Below are 18,407 nucleotides of genomic sequence, written 5' to 3' on the forward strand. Positions count from 1 at the left end.
AGAAGAGGCAAAAGACAAAAGCTTTGCTTCCACTATCAAAGTTTTGAGAAATTTTAAAGCTTTTTCTGACCACTTAATGAGCTTGGAGACGTTTTCGATTTGGAGGCATGGATTTGAAGACATTTCATTTTAACATGTGAATCACATCTTAACTTTTTCTTCATTTTATTCATTTATGCATTTGTTTATGTTACAGATTGAGCACATTAAGTAAATAAACAAATGTGTTATGATTTGCTATGGAACGGAAAAGGGGTTGGATAAAACACATATAAATAAGCTCATGTTGTAATGAGAAACTGAAAATGTGTGATGTACCATATTGTAACTATTGTCATAACGGGTGGTCGCAGCTTGCTGCGAGGTTTGTTCTCCCAGGATGCAAACGGACTATTCTGGACAGGACTTGAAGGTAGGAACATATTTATTAATTAATTAATTCTAGACATCACAAAAGACAGGAACTAAAACCAAAAAAAGGGTGCCGTTCGCACGAGAGGCTAAAGAACAAAAAATTTAATGCAGGAAACATAGGCGCTAACACTTAGCATGAACTATGGACATAAATGATAAATGGGTTGTACTTCTATAGCGCTTTTCTACCTTCAAGGTACTCAAAGCGCTTTGAGACTACTTCCACATTTACCCATTCACACACACATTCACACACTGATGGAGGGAGCTGCTATGCAAGGCGCTAACCAGCACCTATCAGGAGCAAGGGTGAAGTGTCTAGCTCAGGACGTGACGGGGTTGGTACTAGGTGGGGATTGAACCAGGGACCCACGGGTCGCACACGGCCACTCTGCCACTGCGCCACACCGTCCCATACATACCTACATACATACCGTCCACACATAGAACAAACAAAACTTACGGTGGCATTGGACAACTAACATAACTATGACAGATCACCTCATGAAACTGTGGCATGAAACCAATAATGACGCCGGACAACTGACTGGCAAAGGTGGGCTTAAATCACGTCTCTTGATTGGAAATAGGGGGCGCGTCCCGAAAACCAGAGGCAGGTGAAAATCATAAGTCGCCATGGTAACTAAAACAAACAAGGATGCACAAAAACAGCAACTAATGTAGTCTAAAACTAACAGAACATAACAAAAACATTATCCGGACCACGGATCATGACAACTATTCATGTTTGAAATGAACCAATACCATAACCATATCGCCATATTTTAACATAAAAAACATTGAATAATCAACTTAATTCTCAAGAAAAGAAAGAAAAACAAAATAATTTAAAAAAAAAAGAAAACGTATTAAAAAAAATGCAGAAAACCCCAACAGTGCGATTTATCTATATATTTATTTTAGTAAAGATTTTAGCCTTGATCCCCATTCCTAATAAATATTGCCAGCACACTGCTTTTGTCTTGTCCTGAAATCTTTGTTAATGTGAATGTGAGTGTGAATGTTGTCTGTCTATCTGTGTTGGGCCTTTGATGAGGTGGCGACTTGTCCATGGTGTATTCCGCCTTCCGCCCAAATGCAGCTGAGATAGGCTCCACCACCCCACGCGACCACAAAAAGGGACAAGCGGTATAAAATAGATGGATGGAAGGCCAAGTGTTCTCAAACGTCGTAAGAGGTTTACTAGGCTGTGACTTGTCCTTGGCCCTATCACAAGCCATGACTGCCACTAGCCAAAGACTGGGCTGCACATGATTGGTTTACTGAGCAGATGCATGGGAGGAGACACACTTCTTGTCTTCACTCAAAGTGTACCCTACAGCAGTGGTTCTCAAATGGGGGTACGCGTACCCCTGGGGGTACTTGAAGGTATGCCAAGAGATATGTGAGATTTTTTGAAAATATTCTAAAAATAGCAACAATTCAAAAATCCTTTACAAATATCTTTTTTGAATAATACTTCAACAAAATATGAATGTTACATCATAAACTGAGAAAAGAAATGCAAGAATGCAATAATCAGTGTTGAAAGTTAGATTTTTTGAGTACATGTTCCATAAATATTGATTTTAAAGATTTATTTTTTGTGAAGAAATATTTAGAATTAAGTTTATGAATCCAAATGGATCTCTATTACAATCCCCAAAGAGGGCACTTTAAGTTGATGATTACTTCTATGTGTAGAAATTTTATTTATAATTGAATCACTTGTTTATTTTTCAAGTTTTTAGTTATACAATTTAATAAATCTCCTCTCTGATCTGCCACCTTACCGTGGTAGAGGAGTTTGTGTGTCCCAATGATCCTAGGAGCTATGTTGTCCGGGGGCTTTAATCCCCCTGGTAGGGTCTCCCAAGGCAAACTGGTCCTAGCTGAGGGACCAGACAAAGAGCAGCTCGAAGACCTCTATGAAAAGTAAAAACAAAGGACCCAGATTTCCCTCGCCCGGACGCGGGTCACCGGAGCCCCCCTCTGGAGCCAGGCCCGGAGGTGGGGCACGATGGCGAGCGCCTGGTGGCCGGGCCTGTACCCATGGGGCCTGGCCGTGCACAGCCCGAAGAGGCAACGTGGGTCCCCCCTCCAATGGGCTCACCACCCAGAGTAGGGGCCATAGAGGTTGGGTGCAATGTGAGCTGGGCGGCAGCCGAAGGCAGGGCTCTTGGCGGTCCGATCCTCGGCTACATAAGCTCGCTCTTGGGATGTGGAACGTCACCTCACTGGGGGGAGGAAGGAGCCTGAGCTAGTGCGCGAAGTAGAGAAATTCCGGCTGGATGTAGACTGACTCACTTCGACGCACAGCAAGGGCTCTGGAACCACTTTTCTTAAAAGGGGCTGGACTCTCTTTCACTCTGGCGTGGCCGGCAGTGAGAGGCGACGGGCTGGTGTGGCAATTCTCGTTGCCCCGCGGCTCAAAGCCTGCACGTTGGAGTTCAACCCAGTGGACAAAAGGGTAGCCTCCCTCCGCCTTTGGGTGGGGGGACAGGTCCTGACTGTTGTTTGTGCTTACGCACCAAACAACAGTTCAGAGTACCCACCCTTTTTGGGTACACTCGAGGGAGTACTGGAGAGTGCTCCCTCGGGTGATTCCCTTGTTCTGCTGGGGGACTTCAACGCTCATGTTGGTAACGACAGTGAAACCTGGAGAGGCGAGATTGGGAAGAATGGCCGCCCAGATCTGAACCCAAGTGGTGTTTTGTTATTGGACTTTTGTGCTTGTCACAGTTTGTCCATAACAAACACCATGTTCAAACATAAGGGTGTCCATATGTGCACTTGGCACCAGGACACCTTAGGTCGCAGTTCCATGATCGACTTTGTAGTTGTGTCATCGGATTTGCGGCCTCATGTTTTGGACACTCGGGTAAAGAGAGGGGCGGAGCTTTCTACCGATCACCACCTGGTGGTGAGTTGGCTGCGATGGTGGGGGAGGATGCCTGACAGACCTGGCAGGCCCAAACGCATTGCGAGGGTTTGCTGGGAACGTCTGGCAAAGTCTCCTGTCAGAGAAAGTTTCAATTCCCACCTCCGGAGGAACTTTGAACATGTCACGAGGGAGGTGCTGGACATTGAGTCCGAGTGGACCATGTTCCGCACCTCTATTGTCGAGGAGGCTGATTGGAGCCGTGGCCGCAAGGTAGTTAGTGCTTGTCGTGCCGGTAATCCTAAGCGGTGAGAGATGCCATCAAGCTGAAGAAGGAGTCCTATCGGGTTCTTTTGGCTCATAGGACTCCAGAGGCAGTGGACAGGTACCGACAGGCCAAGCGGTGTGCAGCTTCAGCGGTTGCAGAGGCAAAAACTCGGACATGGGAAAAGTTTGGGGAAGCCATGGAAAATGACTTCCGGATGGCTTCGAAGCGAGTCTGGACCACCATCCGCCGCCTCAGGAAGGAGAAGCAGTGCACTGTCAACACCGTGTATGGTGTGGACGGTGTTCTGCTGACCTCAACTGCGGATGTTGTGGATAGGTGGAAGGAATACTTCGAAGACCTCCTCAATCCCACCAACACGTCTTCCTATGAGGAAGCAGTGCCTGAGGAATCTGTGGTGGACTCTCCTATTTCTGGGGCTGAGGTTGGTGAGGTAGTTAAAAAGCTCCTCGGTTGCAAGGCCCCAGGGCTGGATGAGACCCGCCTGGAGTTCCTTAAGTGTCTGGATGCTGTGGGGTGTCTTGGCTGACAAGACTCTGCAGCATCGCGTGGACATCGGGGGCGGTACCTCTGGATTGGCAGACTGGGGTGGTGGTCCCTCTCTTTAAGAAGGGGTGGAGGGTGTATTACAAATATCGTGAGATCACACTCCTCAGTCTTCCCGGTAATAGTTTATTCAGGTGTACTGGAGAGGAGGCTACGCCGTTTAGTCGAACCTCGGATTCAGGAGGAACAGTGTGGTTTTCGTCCTGGTTGTGGAACTGTGGACCAGCTCTATACTCTCGGCAGGGTTCTTGAGGGTGCATGGGAGTTTTCCCAACCAGTCTACATGTGCTTTGCGGACTTGGAGAAGGCATTCGATCGTGTCCCTCGGGAAGTCTTGTGGGGAGTGCTCAGAGAGTATGGGGTATCGGACTGTCTTATTGTGGCAGTCCGCTCCCTGTACGATCAGTGTCAGAGCTTGGTCCGCATTGCCGGCAGTAAGTCGGACACGGCGGGGCTCTCCCTTAGAGATAGGGTGAGAAGCTCTGTCATCCGGGAGGAACTCAAAGTAAAGCCGCTGCTCCTCCAAATTGAGAGGAGCCAGATGAGGTGGTTCGGGCATCTGGTCAGGATGCCACCCGAACGCCTCCCGAGGGAGGTGTTTAGGGCATGTCCAACCAGTAGGAGGCCACGGGGAAGACCCAGGACACGTTGGGAAGACTATGTCTCCCGGCTGGCCTGGGAACGCCTCGGGATCCCCTGGGAAGAGCTAGACGAAGTGGCTGCGGAGAGGGAAGTCTGGGCTTCCCTGCTTAAGCTGCTACCCCCGCGACCCGACCTCGGATAAGCGGAGGAAGATGGATGGATGGATGAATTGAATGAATCAGAAAATGATGACGTAGTGCCGTATTTTACTTCTGTGTCTCCTTTTTTCAACCAAAAATGCTTTGCTCTGATTACGGGGTACTTGAATTAAAAAAATGTTCACAGGGGGTACATCACTGAAAAAAGGTTGAGAACCACTGCCTTACAGTACCACACCGAAGGTTCTGAACCAAATTAACCTGACTACGAACTCATGTACCATTACACCCTTTACAATTTGAATACCGTATTTTTTGGACTATAAGGTGCACTTAAAATCCTTTCATTTTCTCAAAAATCTACAGTTTGCCTTATAATCCGGTGTACCTAATGTACAGAATATTTCTGGTTGTGCTTAGTGACCTCAAAGCAATTTTTTTTGGTACATGGTGTAATGATAAGTGTGACCACTAGATGGCAGTCATACATAAGAGATACAGTAAGTGTAGACTGCAATATGATGGCAGTAAACAATACCAAAACTTTAAATGTTCCATTGAGAATATAGAACATTACACACGGCGTTTAAAAATCTGTCAAAATGTGTTTAGTACGACTTCGGTATGCTATGAACCTGCACCGCTTGATGGATTGTCGGCGCATTTGTCACGGCTAGAGCGCATTCCAATGCGCCCTCACCCTTGCGCTTTGCTTGTCGCACCTCGGGACACGGCCGCGCACATCCAGAGATGCGCCGGGCGCATATCCGCCCTGCAGCAGCCGCCAGCTGCAATCATTCATCGGCAATCAGCGCACCTGCCTGTGATGAGCGAGCTGCCTTCTTAAGCCTGCTCAACCTGCCATCCCGGACTGGAATATAACTTTCTGGTGGCGTACACGTCTGCCCTTGTTCCTTTGTTGGCGAGCTGTGTGTCTCGTCACCTGTTAGTTCCCTTGCTTTCCGGACTGCCTTTTTGGATTCTTGACCTCCCGCTTGGACACGGACCTTGTCCCTTCTGTCCTGCCCTGGATCACCTACCTGCCCCACGGACTTCTGTGTTCCTTCACTCTCGACAACATTTGGTAACACACACCTCAGCTAACTACACAGATAGCCTCACACACACACACTCTTGGGTTTTGACACTCTCCATTTACCTTAATGTAGTTTATTAGTTAGTATTGTTTATTATTATCATATATATTGCCTATATATACAATACATTTTTGAACATTACTGCCCCCTGGTGTCTAAACCGTCTCAACTCACTCCAATCCATAACAGCATTAAACATACAAGTATTTAGGAGATTGGGAAAACAATCGATTCGAATACGAATCGAATCGAATACGTTGTGCGATTCGGATTCGATTCTCATTTAAAAAAAAAATCTATTTATTTTTATTTTTATTTTATTTGTTTGAAAAAAAATGTATCAATCCAACAAACCACTACACAGCAATGCCATGAAAATGCAATCTAATTCCAAAAACAAACCTAACCCAGCAATACTGCAAGAAACAGAGCAATGGAGAGGAGACACAAACACGACACGGAACAAACCAAAAGTAGTGAAACAAAAATGATTATCAACAACAGTATCAATATTAGTTATAATTTCAGCATAGCAGTGGTTAAAAATCCCTCATTTACATTATCATTAGACATTTATAAAAAACTAAAAAAAGAACAATGGTGTCACCGTGGCTTACACTGGCATCGCATCTCATAAGCTTGACAACACACTGTGTCCAATGTTTTCACAAAGATAAAATAAGTCATATTTTTGGTTCATTTAATAGTTAAATTTTTTTAACATTATTGCAATCTGTTGATAAAACATTGTCCTTTATAATTATAAAAAATTTTTTTTTTTTAAATCTACTCCTCTGCTAACATATCAGCAGACTGGGGTAGATCCTGCTGAAATCCTATGTATTGAATGAATACAGAATCATTTTGAATCAGAAAAATATCGTTTTTGATTTGAGAATCGCGTTGAATCGAGAAAACGATATATTATCGAATCGCGACCCCAAGAATCGATATTGAATCGAATCGTGGGGCACCCAAAGATTCGCAGCCCTACAAGTATTATTATGGTGTGTGAATAAGGACCGTAAAATGGCAACTATTAGCAGACATATTATATGGCGTTTTGTTTTGCAATATTATCGAAAACCAACTTTTCTTACCTTCTAGTACCTGCTGAAGTGTATTTGGGATCTGCATAAGTCATGAAAATGAGCGCGCTTCCGCAATTGTAGTCCGTGCCGACATCGTAGTCATAAGATTCTTCTTTTTCTCTAACCTTCTTTTGTGGCATTCATCTTCTGCTATTGCCATTTCTAATATAAAGTAGCATAACGTTCTTACTTACAGTATATCTGTCAGTATACTGGCAATCAAAGTGGTAAAACTGTAGTGGGTTTATATAATTCACCCACGGAACTTTAGTTATTAGAGAGTTCCGGTCCGGCGATTTTTCATGGAAAAGTTCCGGCCTTGATGAGAAGATGCTGCTCCGTTATTGATTTAAGTAAAGTCTGAAAATCATTAAAACAGTTGGCTCCCTCTTTTGACACTTCTTCCACTCGCGTCCTTGCACGCTACACCGCTACAACAAAGATCACAGGGAAGGTGAGCCACGTAGGTAAGACCGCCCGCAAAACGACGCATCCTGAAGAGGCGCTCAGTAAGCTTCTTGAAGTTGATGTCTAAAACATAATCTATGCAACATTTTGACCAAAGAACCACCATTACATGTTATGTAGACCACAGGAAGTGTTTTAAACTTAGAAAAAAATTGTGCCTAATAATCCGGTGTGCCTTTTGTATGAAACAAGACCTGAATAGACCCGCTCATGGGCAGTGCGCCTTTTAATCCAGTGCGCCTTATGGTCCAAAAAAATATGGTGATAACAAGCATCTCAATTTACGCAGTCATTTGCACCGCACATTATTTAGTAACAGCCTTACCTTTCTGTCGCCCAGATATAGAATAAAGCGGTCCTCTATTGGATCCTTGTCTGGGTCCACTCTCATGTAAAAGCTGATGGACGTCATTGTCTTCAGGTCTTCCAGATTGGTGTCCGGATGAACCTCCACTGACGACTGACCATTAAATTTCATTGACACTTGAACCTGAAGTGGAAAAGAAACCCTTTATGCTGGTATGCTATTGTCAAGGCATGAATAGGCATTTTATTTCATATTTACCAATGAAGATAATTGCAAAAAAATGCCTGAACATGCATTTCTAAAGTAGTAATTCAGGATTCAAGGGCCCTATCTTACGAGGATTACAAACTATCTCTCAGCTAAATGTTAAGCTCTAGTTTATGACCCTTGCTGTAGCGAATGGCAGTGAACCCCGCAAGACCCAAACAAAACAGACCATATTTGCTATCAAGAACTTGTTGCTGGCAAGACCTAATTTTGTTTTTCTAACCTTGAGAACAAAGAACGTGAGTGTACAGGACAGTGCTGAGAAGAAGTGGCTGATATCCATTGAATTAAAGAAAAAATCACTCAAGAAATATAATCGAATATGATATGGTGAAGCAGTTGGAGCGTTGCACTGCTAGTCTGCACCATAGCGAAAAAGGTTCAGTCGATATAAAGACATTAAAACAGCATCTAAAAGGCAAAAATTTATTCATAAAAAATGGAGAAGCTGCTGATGGCGTGTTTGACGGAAAAGCAGCTCGAAAAAGATTCTATAGAAGTCTGCCTTCAAAAGTAAATGCTGTACATATTATTACATTACTTAATAAAACTATGATAATTGGTTCTACTAAACTCTTAACTAAAAGTTTGTTATTCTTTTTCAAAGGCATGTTACATGTTAAAACTGTGTGCTTTTGTGGCAACCATGAATTGATTAAAGTGGACCCCGACTTATTCGGGTGTTACCATTTAGTGGTCAATTGTACGGAATATGTATTGAACTGTGCAATCTACTAATAAAAGTTTCAATCAATCAAACAATCAATCAATCAAAACCAAGGACAGATTAAGTTGATTTTAATTCATTTAAAATAAGTGATGCTATTTTTAAAAGGTATGACTTGTGACACTGAAACAAACTTCTACCCAGAGGTAGCACCTATGTGTTTTACTATATTGTTGACATCTTTTGACTTGGACTACATCTCCAATTCGCATATCGATGTCAAGTCAACAAAATCAGGTTTTGCATTTAGATGCAAATACAAAAAACAAAACCAGTGAAGTTGGGACGTTTTGTAAATGGTAAATAAAAACAGAATACAATGATTGTATTTAAAGCTTTTAAACCCCTGCCCCCCTGTAGGGGAGGAGGGGTGTCCACATACATGGTCCTCTCCAAGGTTTCTCATAGTCATCATGGTCGACGTCCCACTGGGGTGCGTTTTTCCTTGCCCTTATGTGGGCTCTACCGAGGATGTCGTTGTGGTTTGTGCAGCCCTTTGAGGCACTTGTGATGTAGGGCTGTATAAATAAACATTGATTGATTGATTGGTTTGCAAATCCTTTTCAACTTAATTCAATTGAATAGACTGCAAAGACAAGATACTTAACGTTCGAACTGGAAAACTTTCCTAATTTTTGCAAATATTAGCTAATTTGGAATTTGATGCCTGCAACGTGTTACAAAAAAGCTGGCACAAGTTTAAAAAAAGACTGGCAAAGTTGAGGAAAGCTCATCAAACACTGCCACAGGTGAACAGGCTAATTGGGAACAGGTGGGTGCCGTGATTGGGTATAAAAGCAGCTTCCATGAAATGCTCAGTCATTCACAAACAAGGATGGGGCGAGGGTCACCACTTTGTAAAAAAAATTCAAATTGTAGAACAGTTTAAGAACAACATTTCTCAACCAGCTATTGCAAGGAATTTAGGGATTTTACTATTTAGGGTACGTGATATCATCAAAAGTTTCAGAGAATCTGGAGAAATCACTGCACGTAAGCCTAAAACCAACATTGAATGGCCGTGACCTTCGATCTCTCAGGCGGTACTGCATCCAAAAACTGACATCAGTGTGTAAAGGATATCTCCACGTGGGCTCAGGAAGACTTCAGAAAACCATTGTCAATAACTAAAGTTTGTTGTTACATCTGTAAGTCCAAGTTAAAACTTTACTATGTAAAGCCAAAGCCAACACCCAGAAATGCTTCTCTGGGCCCGAGCTCGACTGAGATGGACTGATGCAAAGTGGATAAGTGTTCTGTAGTCAATTTCAAATTGTTTTTAAAAACTGTGGACGTCGTGTGCTCCGGACCAAAGATGAAAAGAACCATCCGGGCTGTTATAGGCGCAAAGTTCAAAAGCAGGCATCTGTGATGGTATTGGGGTGTATTAGTACCCAAGGCATTGGTAATTTACACATCTGTGAAGGCACCATTAATGCTGAAAGGTACATACAGGTTTTGAAACAACATATGCTGCCATCTAAGCGCCGTCTTTTTCATGGACGCCCCTACTTATTTCAGCTAGACAATGCCAAGCCACATTCAGCACGTGTTACAACAGCGTGGCTTTGTAAAAAAAGAGTGCGGCTACTTTCCTGGCCCGCCTGCAGTCCAGACCTGTCTCCCATCGAAAATGTGTGGCGCATTATTAAGCGTAAAATACAACAGCGGAGACCCCGGACTGTTGAACGACTGAAGCTCTACATAATACCTACTGAGTGGCCTAGTGGTTAGAGTGTCCGCCCTGAGATCAGTAGGTTGGGAGTTCAAACCCCGGCCAAGTAATACCGAAGACTATAAAAATGTGATCCATCGCCTCCGTGCTTGGCACTCAGCATCAAGGGATGGCATTGGAGGTTAAATCACCATAAATGATTCCCAGTCGCGGCACCGCTGCTGCCCACATCTCCCCTCACTTCCCAGGGAGTGATCAAGGTGATGGGTCAAATGCAGAGGACAAATTTCACCACACCTAGTGTGTGTGTGACAATCATTGGTACTTTAACTTTAACTTAAAACAAGAATGGGAAAGAATTCCAAAGCTTCAACAATTACTTTCCTCAGTTCCCAAACGTTTATTGAGTGTTGTTAAAAGAAAAGGTGATGTAACACAATGGTGAACATGCCCTTTCCCAACTACTTTGGCACATGTTGCAGCCATGAAATTCTAAGTTAACTATTATTTGAAAAAAAAAAGAAAGTTTATGAGTTTGAACATCAAATATCTTGTCTTTGTAGTGCATTCAATTGAATATGGGTTGAAAAGGATTTGCAAATCATTGTATTTGGTTGTATTTACATCTAACACAATTTCCCAACTCATATGGAAACGGGGTTTGTACATCTTTAATTCGCACCTCGATGGGCAACACTGTCTGAAAGTACTAGTGTGATTTGATTTTTGAGATATAATGTAGCCCATTGGTTTGATGTGGACTCACCTTCTTTGCCACACTCTTGGCCTGCGCTATCAGCTCTCTGACTCTCATGACATTTGCCGTTATATTGTTCACTGGCTTCTTGTCCTCAACCACCTTCAGTTTTTCCAACAGTTCAGGAACAAGAACATTTAGGTTCTCCACTGCGCAGAAGAACATTTAACAAAAATTAGTCACTCCCTACTTATGGTTCAATGTAATGGCATTGGGGAAAAATATGGGTGTGAATTAGGAAATGTTATGCACATACAGTGTAATACTATCTAGGACTTTAGCAGTTTCATGGCCATTATTAAGTCTGGAGTTTGATTGCTGAATGACTAAGGACTTCAATAAGTTTTATGCATTTTGCAGTACAGTAGTAAAGATACTTCACCTGATTCCCTTGCAGAGACGATGGCTTGCTCGTATGCAGTGGTAGAGTATTTATTGTTGCTCAGATTACTGGCCCATTCCTCCACTTTGTTACTGATAGGGGTTATGGTCTTAAGCACTTCTGCTGAGTGGTTGTAAGTTTCCTCAGCCACTTTGAGCGTATACTCCAGTCGCTGAGGGGTTCGGTCTAGAAAAGATTACAGAAGAGGAGTCATTTATAAAGTAGGTGAGAAGCATGTGCGTGCACACACACACATTCTTGTATTTGTTACCCTCTTGAGACCTCCGAAAAATCCCTACCTCTTTAGGACCACCTTTACTAGATATATAAAGATTTGTATTTACAACATTAATAATATATACATACTATACAAACATAAAAAAGGTAAACTGTTTTTTAATTTTTTTATTTCATGTTTGTAATTGTTTTTTAATCTTCATTATTTTTTTCAAGTTATTACAGTATGTCTATATACATTTTTTTCATTTTTTATTCATTCTTGCCAAAGGGGGCACATTTCAATTTCTAACACACACTTGCTACTACATATGTTGGCCAGAGAGGGAGCACTTAAAATTTTTAGACACACCTGTTATTTCATATATTGACCAGAGGGGGAGCACTTTTAAAACCGACACAGAGTCAATTTGAAAAATCCCTCCTTTTTGGGACCACCCTATTTTGATAGCTTTCACCACCATATTGTGACCATGATTTCGGTTCTAACTTGTTCACCGGTCTTCATAAGTAAGGTACTTTTCCTTGTTGATGTCTCAATAAGGGTAGAAATTAGGGCTGGGCGATGTATCGATATACTCGATATATTGTGGGTTTGTCTCTGCAATATAGAAAATGACTATATCGTGATATTAGAGTATACTTTCTTACGCAGTTGCTTTTAGCTGCTGGCATTGTTGTCTGTCCTTCTCACAGACAGCAAGCGCACCGTCTTACATACGTCACATACGTACATGCTCTCGCAGAGCAGCGAGGCAGCAGCATGGGTAACGTTAGCTATGGTGCGAGTGGTAATGCGAGAGAAAGAAGGTGCGAATCTGGTAACAAATGAAGGAAGAATTAATTCCCAAGAAAAACAGCAGGGGGTTCATCGTCTGGCGGTGGTTTAGCTTCAAGCAGGGGCGTCGCCAGACATATTTCACTGGGGCACGTGCCCCACTGTTGATCTGCAGTGCCCCAGTAAAAATTTCACCAATAAAAAAAAACGCTTCAGAGTTTGAAGTCCACATAACATAGACAACAGCGCACATAGTATGGTAATTGATTGCTACTGTATTCACTCCACGAAACAATGAGCACATGGCTACTTAATATGGTAATTTATTTACGTGTGGATCGAGACTTCGGTTGAGAGAGAGAGAAAGAGAGAGAGAGGGGGGGTGGGTGCGAATCACTGCGTGAGGTAGGTAACGTTAGCCAACAACAATTTGTTAATTACATTATTTTGATTTTGATTTGACTCAAACTGTAACTCATAGATGGAATTAAGAAAGTTATTCGCCCGCAGCAGAGAAGAAGCAGCAGGAAAGAGAGATGTAAGTGAAGTCCTAGCTAGCTAGGCAACATTATTGTCTTAAGTTGATGCTAAGTTAGCTAACCTTATTCCTTGTATCAAGACAAACATATTCATTTGCTGTACGAGCTGTCGGGGGAATTTCCAATGAACATGAAACATAATGTTGGTTATTGTCTGTTGGTTCTGCATCAATGATGATTTGGAGTAAGCATGTGTGAGTTGAGTGCTTCTCAAATGGTTTATCTTGAGGTAGAAAAATATTTTTCCATATCATCAAGTCGTGAGCCAAATTTTTAAATCATTCAAGTTTATTTCACAGAAAAATAGCACAGTAGACTTGTTTTGTTAATCGGTGTGACTTTGACTAAAATAATCTTGTTTTGTCACCAGAAAAATGGCTACAGCTAAAGCATCTGGTTTTGTTTCCAGAAAAAATAGTAACATTTCTGTATTTGTTTCCAGAATGATGGCTGAAAATATCGGGTTTTGTTGCCCCATTTAGATTTAAAAAAAATATATTTCCATGTCTGTCCTGAGTCCTCCTCCAACTTGTTAGTCGGTTTGCCTTTTGCTAAAATACTCACTAATAGTCACTAGAAAAATGGCTATCTGGTTTTGTTGCCACAATTTGATTTTTTTCTCCCTTAACTTTTTTTTTTCCATGCACATATCTGACGGTGACTCACTGAAAATGACACACAATCCACTTTTATGTCACGACCCACCAGTTGGGAACCACTGGTCAACTGTATAACAGTTACTGTAATATTTCAATGTCTGTCCAGAGCAGGGGTAGGGAACCTATGGCCCTAGAGCCAGATGTGGCTCTTTTGATGACTGCATCTGGCTCTCAAATACATCTGAGGTGACATTACTTAACACGATTAGTAATGAATAATTCCGCCAGTAATCGGTGTTAAAAATAACGTTTATCATATAAAACATTGTTATGCATTTTAATCCATCCATCCGTTTTCAACCGCACCTGTTCAATAAGTCACATCAATGGTAAGAAGGCCATCCATCTATTCTCTACCGCTTGTCCCTTTTGGGGTCGCGGGGGTTGCTGGAGCCTATCTCAGCTGCATTTGGGCTGAAGGTGCTGTACACCCTTGACAAGTCGCCACCTCATCACAAGGCCAACACAGATAGACAGACGACATTCACACTTACATTCACACACTAGGGCCCATTTAGTGTTGCCAAATAAGTATTTTATTTATTATTGGTTAGCTTCAGAATAAAAATGATATAAAATATAAGACTTATACTCTAAAAATGTAGGTCTTACTTAAAAAATGCAAGCATTTAGTTGTATTCAGTGTTAAAACATATGATACGGCTCTCACGGTAATACACTTTAAAAAATTTGGCTTTCATGGCTCTCTCAGCCAAAAAGGTTCCTGACCCCTGGTCCAGAGTGATTGACCACTTTGCAAAAATGAAAACGAGACGTTACAGTTTACTTCTCAGAAAATGATTCCCTGAACAGACACACAACAGTTGTTCATTTATTCTACTACTGTGGCTTTATTGTTTAGTGTATATTTTATAGTTTTGTGTATCTGAAATAGGATTAGCAACATTGCCATAAATGGAAATTGAATAATATAAAAAAACCTAGAGATGTTGGGGTGCTTTATTTTTTGTTGTACTTTTGTAGATGTTAAATTGGTTAAAATTTGTTAAAATTTGTTTAAATTTCTTAAATTTGATGTTAAATTTGATGTTAAATTTTTGCTTTTACCAGTAGCAGTTTAGAAGTCTGGAGTAAAAAAGTGCACAAGTAGGTCAAATGCATTAGTTAATCTCAGGTGGTTAATCAAAGATCCATACAACATAATCTGATATGATTTCATAGTTTAAAGCACTATTTATGTATTTTTTTATGATAAATAAGTACTAAAAGTGTTTTTGCTTGCGCGCTTTGTACGCTCACATGAATTATTTGTACCCCAGGTGTGCCCCAGTACAGTATTAGGTCTAGTGACGGCCCTGGCTTCAAGTGGGAATATGTCGAACAGACAACCGTAATGTGTCAAGTGTGGGCCAAAAGCGTTGCTACAAAAAGTAGCAGTACTGCTAATATGTAGCATCATTTGAAAAGTCACCTAATAGAGAATGAGGAGTGCTTACTCCGCATGTCAACATCTCCATTTGGTGCCACACCACAAAATGCCGAGGCAACCATTTCCACATCAACACCGTATGAAAAATTGTGAACAACATAAGGAGATAACATCCACAGTAACCTACCACATAGCGATTTGATTTCCTATCATGCAGCTCATTTTTATTTGAGTTATTGAAATATCTTCTGTGACATCATGCACACACGTGCACTTTATTTGTTTTAAACTATTGTAGTGGCGTTCTGTACAAAAAGTGCACTTTAATTTAGTGTTGTTTTGATATGTCATCTTAATGACATCATGCAAAAAAGTGCACTCATAGCTTGTTTTAAAATGTATCTGACAATCTTGCACTTTCTGTTTTGAAATGACATAAAATGTTTGTGCCACTGCTGAATAACTGTTTAATAAATACAGTTTTGGTCAATTGACTTAGTTGTGATTTCCCTCTCTGCATGAAAGTTCAAAATGAGCATATGTTAATGCAGCATGACCAAAAATGTTTAATTAAAACCTGGAAAATTAAATATTGTTTTTTACATTTTTTACATTTTTAGCGTGAAAGTGCCAGATGTTTAAAATACTTGTGATTTATTTTTATTTTTTTATCATACAAGCCCAATATAGCTGTTCCACAGAACTCACCAGTGGTAAACTGTTAATTAAATTTAACTAAATTAAACACCTGAAGTTTTGCTAGTTAGCAGGCTATTTCCTATTTGGATGACAAACAGATGAACTATTGTTATTCGTTTTCAGTTATTTCACCTTTTTGTATTAAGTACATAACTCCACATGTCTTCATTCATTGTTTTGATGCCTTCAGTGACAATCTACAATGTAAATAGTCATGAAAATAAAGAAAAAGCATCGAATGAGAAAGGTGGGTCCAAACTTTGGGCCTGTACTGAACCTACACAAGCACGCAACGTATTGTCTGGAAATGCTCTCTGCTTACCTGTCTGAAACTCATTAATGTCCAGCACTACTTCTTCCAGTTTTTTGGTGTTCTTATTCAAGGTCTGTTTCGTTTCCTCAAGGAACTTCAACTTGTCAGCCACCTCGGCTGTTACCTCTGGGATCAAAAAGAAAAAAAAAAAGTGAGGGGATCATCTTGCCTTGTTGTTACAAGCAATGTTTGAATGTGGCGAACCTATTTCTTCAGAATGCAATGAAACAGACTCCTTGAACACATTGTCGCTGTTTACCACCAGACCCTTAAGCTGCATGTTGATCTCCTTGGTGGACTGAGGCATGGAACACAAGAGGTCAAAGCAGGAGAATGTTTACAAACATACACATAAGGTGTGCAGCGTATTCTGTCAACTTACATCATCTGCTGTGTGGGACAAGTTCAAAGTGGTAAGTGATGTAATATTAGCGTTGTTGATGTACTTCACAATGTTAGTGTAGACGTTGGCGGCACTGATGGCCCTCTGTACAAAGCCATTGGCATCACTCTCTCTCAGATCCCTGGAGCAGAAGAGAGAACAGTTGTTTTCACCTTATGATTATGATCTCTTAAATACCAATACTCAAGACTATGAGAACGTCCAAAGACAGTGACAGTCTCAGAAGGAGACTTATAGATTTACACAAGTTGGGAAAGTCATTAAGAGCCATTTCTAAACAACAGCAGATTCTGAAATTGTACATAAGTCCAAGGTATTGGACGTGTCGCCACTTTGTCAAAGAACAAACCGATACCGTCACCCTCAGATGGAAGGAAATTGGTTGGCATTTTCAAGAGGAAATCAGTAACTACCGAGGCTCCAGCTTGCTGTGAACTGGAAACTGCTGGAACACCAGTTTGGCTGTCCAAAGTGACTCAATCATAAACTTTCCAAAGTGAATATCATGCCCACTGACCATAATTTTCAAATCATGTATAAATGGATGCACCCTTGATTAAGGTTGTAGCTTAAAGGTGGTCAAAAGCGGAATCACAACTGAATCCTGACACAGATTCAAAATTTGAATATTCTGATAATTTATCAGTGTAATTTAGGGCAGTGGTCCCCAACCACCGGGCCGTGGCCCGATTGGTACCAGGCCGCAGAATAATTTTTTATTCATTTTTATTAAAAAAAAATATATATATATATATAGATTTTTTGTAATTTTTTTTTTATTAAATCAACATAAAAAACATAATATACACTTACAATTAGTGCACCAACCACAAAAACCTCCCTTTTTTATGACAAAAACGTCCCCTTTTCATGACAAAGAAAAAAAAAAAAGGATTCTCCCCCGCGGGACAAATTATTAAGCGTTGACCGGTCCGCGGATACAAAAAGGTTGGGGACCACTGATTTAGGGGGTACAAATGTTACTTTTATTTAAACCTGCTAGGGTTGTCCCGACACCAACATGGTTGTACAGGTACCAGAACCAAAATGTATTTTGATACTTTTCGATACTTTTCTCGATAAAGGGTACCACAAAACATGGCATTATTTTAACAAAAAATCCTATGGCACGTTAAACATATGTTTTTTATTGCAATTACTGCATTTTTTGGAGTATAAGTCGCTTCGGAGAAGGAAAAAAAACATATGTAAGTCGCACTGGAGTATAAGTCGCATTTTTTGGGGGGAAATTTATTTGATAAAACCCAACACCAAGAATAGACATTTGAAAGGCAATTTAAAATGAATAAAGAATACTGAACAACAGTCTGAATAAGTGTACGTTATATGACGCATAAATAACCAACTGAGAAGATGCCTGGTATGTTAACGTAACATATTATGGTAAGAGTCATTCAAATAACTATAACATATAGAACATGCTATACGTTTACCAAACAATCTGTCACTCCTAATCGCTAAATCCCATGAAATCTTATACGTCTAGTCTCTTACGTGAATGAGCTAAATAATATTTTTTGATATTTTACGGTATTGTGTTAATAATTTCACACATAAGTCGCTCCTGAGTATAAGTCGCACCCCTGCCCAAACTAGGAAAAAAAATGCAATTTATAGTCCGAAAAATACGGTAAATGGATTCAAAAATAGAATATTATGATAACCTATCAATGTAATTAAGGGGGCACAAATGTTACTTTTATTTAAATCTGCTCGGGTTGTCCCGATAC

General features: G+C 41.0%; 1 protein-coding gene across 1 annotated transcript in view; it reads right to left on the reverse strand.

Annotated features, from left to right (window-relative positions):
* Nucleotides 1-18,407, reverse strand: part of lama4 (laminin, alpha 4) — a 126,279-nt gene that overhangs the window by 40,759 nt on the left and 67,113 nt on the right. The window contains exons 16-21 of the mRNA XM_061900367.1: nucleotides 16,636-16,777; nucleotides 16,458-16,551; nucleotides 16,263-16,379; nucleotides 11,639-11,824; nucleotides 11,266-11,405; nucleotides 7,849-8,013 (exon numbers count right to left, since the gene is read on the reverse strand). Coding sequence (XP_061756351.1) covers nucleotides 7,849-8,013; nucleotides 11,266-11,405; nucleotides 11,639-11,824; nucleotides 16,263-16,379; nucleotides 16,458-16,551; nucleotides 16,636-16,777 — 844 coding nt within the window. The remainder of the gene's footprint in view (nucleotides 1-7,848; nucleotides 8,014-11,265; nucleotides 11,406-11,638; nucleotides 11,825-16,262; nucleotides 16,380-16,457; nucleotides 16,552-16,635; nucleotides 16,778-18,407) is intronic.

This window comes from Nerophis ophidion, linkage group LG05, assembly GCF_033978795.1.
Source record: "Nerophis ophidion isolate RoL-2023_Sa linkage group LG05, RoL_Noph_v1.0, whole genome shotgun sequence".
Lineage (NCBI taxonomy): Eukaryota > Metazoa > Chordata > Actinopteri > Syngnathiformes > Syngnathidae > Nerophis > Nerophis ophidion.